Source organism: Frankliniella occidentalis, unplaced genomic scaffold (assembly GCF_000697945.3).
Source record: "Frankliniella occidentalis isolate FOCC.00 unplaced genomic scaffold, Focc_3.1 Scaffold36, whole genome shotgun sequence".
In the NCBI taxonomy this organism is placed as follows: Eukaryota; Metazoa; Arthropoda; class Insecta; order Thysanoptera; family Thripidae; genus Frankliniella; species Frankliniella occidentalis.
The window spans coordinates 2276879-2279847 of record NW_026267166.1 but is presented as its reverse complement, the minus strand read 5'-3'; the positions used below and the strand labels follow the sequence as shown (position 1 = coordinate 2279847).

The 2969-nt window shown below is 51.3% G+C and overlaps 1 protein-coding gene across 2 annotated transcripts in view; it reads left to right on the top strand.

Moving 5' to 3' along the window:
* The window catches only part of LOC113208034 (ATP-dependent helicase brm-like), a 26556-nt gene extending 23794 nt beyond the window's left edge, over positions 1-2762 (top strand). For both annotated transcript variants that reach the window (XM_052266234.1, XM_052266233.1), the window contains exon 9: positions 322-2762. In XM_052266234.1, the coding sequence (XP_052122194.1) occupies positions 322-408 (87 nt within the window). In that variant the 3' untranslated portion in view covers positions 409-2762. The remainder of the gene's footprint in view (positions 1-321) is intronic.
* Positions 2763-2969: the final 207 nt, after the last annotated feature.

Sequence of the window (2969 nt, the reverse complement as noted above, 5' to 3'; positions counted from 1 at the left end):
GTAAATGGCCGGCGTTGCCATGGTGACAGCGACGCGACTATGTTGTAGTGCTGTAATCTCCCGGCCAAGGCTCTCCTCCCCACGAGATGGGCGGGAGATTTAAATTCCGGGTTGATAAGTCAAACTTTGGGCAGACCCGGAGCGGCGGCGGTAAACCCCACTTCTGTGCTGCTGCGGCCACTTCCATACCGCCGCCCGACTCCGACTGCCACAAAACTTACCCCTCGACTTACCCCCTCCTTCCGGGCCCACTGCTAAGCGCGAGTCGCGCACCCTTGGCCCGTCCCCCAGAGTGCCCTAACTGTCGCTCTCGTGTTGCAGGAGCCGCTCAAGTCCGAGGACGAGGTGCTTCTGGCGCCATCCCCCGAGCCGCAGAGCAAGACCGCCTGGGAGGCTCAGCAAGTGTGACCCGGCGTGGTCTAGCGGGACCAGGTGCGACCGGGTGTGACCGCCGCCACATCGGTCCATCACTTCACGGAGTCGCAGCATCAAGCGGCCGCGGCGCCGTTCCGAGCTTCGCGATATGCTCCAGATAGTTATCTTCTCTGCTCGATTCGACAGCAAAACACTTCACATATTACTTCACGTCCGTTATGTTTATTCAGCTGTGCGTCCAATCTTCCCGAGAACAGAAATTGTTGTCATCCCCTCTTTCTCCCCGGTGCTGTGTTATCTTTCGGTAGGATAATTTCTATACTTAGACACTTTGACCACTTTGGTTAGAAACACAATTGTATAGTGTTATTTTTTCTAGAGCAATATATTCTAGTTAGGTGGTGGATTTGTTTCTTTTTTTCAATCTAAGTCGGTGTGTGAGTAAGTGTGTATGTGTTGTGTCCTTGTGTGTATGTGTGTGAGAGAGAGAGAGAGAGAGCGAGAGGGAGTGAGAGAGAGTCAGTCTGAGCCGAACAGAGCAGCACGATATTGTCAAGCTTGATGTGATGATGTCCGATATCGATCCTCTGTCATCCCGTTCCTTCCCGTCACAAATACACTTCTATTCAATTGGTGCCACAATAGAGACGGGTGGGCGCCGGCGCGCCGCCAGGCCGGTGTAACAGAGCGATTGTACCCCCCCGAGTTGGAGTACCGCCGGTACATCAGCTCTAGGGTACCTGTACCCCCCCACCCTCGAGCCCCGGGGGTACACCGAACCTAGGGCTGGGGTACCCCCGGGGGTACACGATCTCTAGGCCAGAGATACCCCCCCTCCTCGACCCCCGGGGGTACACCTAACCTAGGGCTGATGTACCCCCGGGGGGTACATGGTCCCTCGGGCAGATGTACCCCCCCTTTTCGACCCCCGGGGGTAAACAGTACCGAGGGCTGGTGTACCCCTCGAGCCTCGGGGGTACACCCAACCTAGGGCTGTTGTACCCCCCGGGTTTACACGATCCCTAGGGCCCATGTACCCCCTACCTCGAGGGTAAGGGATCTACCATACCTCATGTCTTCGAGGGCACATATTCCGCACCACTAAAGTGGCCAGATCTAATCTAGCCTAACCTAGCCTAACATAACCTAGCCTAACATAACCTAAAGCGAGCTTTGATTAACTCTAGGTGTTGTGCGTACGAATCTCGGGTGATACATAAACTCTAGGGTACGTGTGCCCCCCTCAGATGGGGGTGCATCAGCTCTAGGTTCGCTGTGCCCCCGGGTCTCGAGGAGGGGGGTACATGTGCCCTAGAGATCATGTACCCCCGGGGGGTACACCAGCCCTAGGTTCTGTGTACCCCCGGGGGTCGAGGGTAGGGGGGTACATGTGCCCTAGGGACAGTGTACCCCCCGGGGGTACACCAGCCCTAGGTTGGGTGTACCCCCGGGTCTCGAGATGGGGGGGTACATGTGCCCTAGGGACAGTGTACCCCCGGTACACTATACCTAGGGCTGATGTACCGGGGGGGTGCCGGGAGCCGGGGGGTAAAACCACTCTGCGACACCGGGACTGCCACAGTCTGGAAAGAAAATGAAAGCACTACAGCATGCAGCAAAAGTAAATCTATTCAGTTTCAATATGCGGTAGTTTTTTGTCGTTTGTGGTTTTATGAGAAGTCAGTAAAACTGCAACGCGAGGCTAAGATAGTGCATTTTCTTGGGTGTCTATGAGTATGTCATAACAGCTTTTTTATTCAAAATATTTTATGAACAACTGTTAAAAGCTACCAAGAAATATTTTCTTATCTTCACGTAGAATAATATAAAAGTCTCAGAGAGTTAATGGAAAGTAAAAGTACCAAAGTGTGAACGAGCGCTAGTCAAATATATTGTTATCTTGCTTTTTGTGTTACAATAATGTTGTCCCTTACCGTTTTCAAATTACCTTATGTACTTGCTCGTACTTGCAAGTTTAAATGTCTTTAGGTATGCCTGTTAGGTAAATATGTGATCAAAAGTAGCTGTGTAAGCTGTTTTATTCTGTTTGTTATGATCAAGCTTTTTCTCCTTTTTTCTTGAACTAAAAATGTGTCAGTTCTGAGTGTATTTCTGTGCCTTTGTGATAGTATCTCTTAAATGTTAGCCGACAATTAAATGCTCACTGTCAGCTTAACAAAGCATTTTGCAGAGTGAATTGCGGAATACTGAGACATATCATAAGATAAAGATTTTACTTGATATCAAATTTATATAACCCCTAGCGGATTCTATTCGAAAAATGATACACAGAATAATAGGAATATAACGTTATGGGCCTTTCCGGCAAAGAGCATTGACTGTATTGTAGGATGAATTTAATAAATGGATGAGAACGTGATAAATCATTTGTTGTGGTCTCTTTTGATCTCAATGACCCTGCTTCCTCCTCCCGCGTTTGCGATGACACGACGCTGACCGCGCTGGTCACGCACACCACAGCGGGAGACAAGTAGAGCTCGCTTGCCAAAGCCAGCGAACAATGGGGCGCGCGGGTGCGGCCTGGTCAGGCGGCGGCCCCAACTCCACCCGGTCCAGCACGGCCTCCGGGCCGG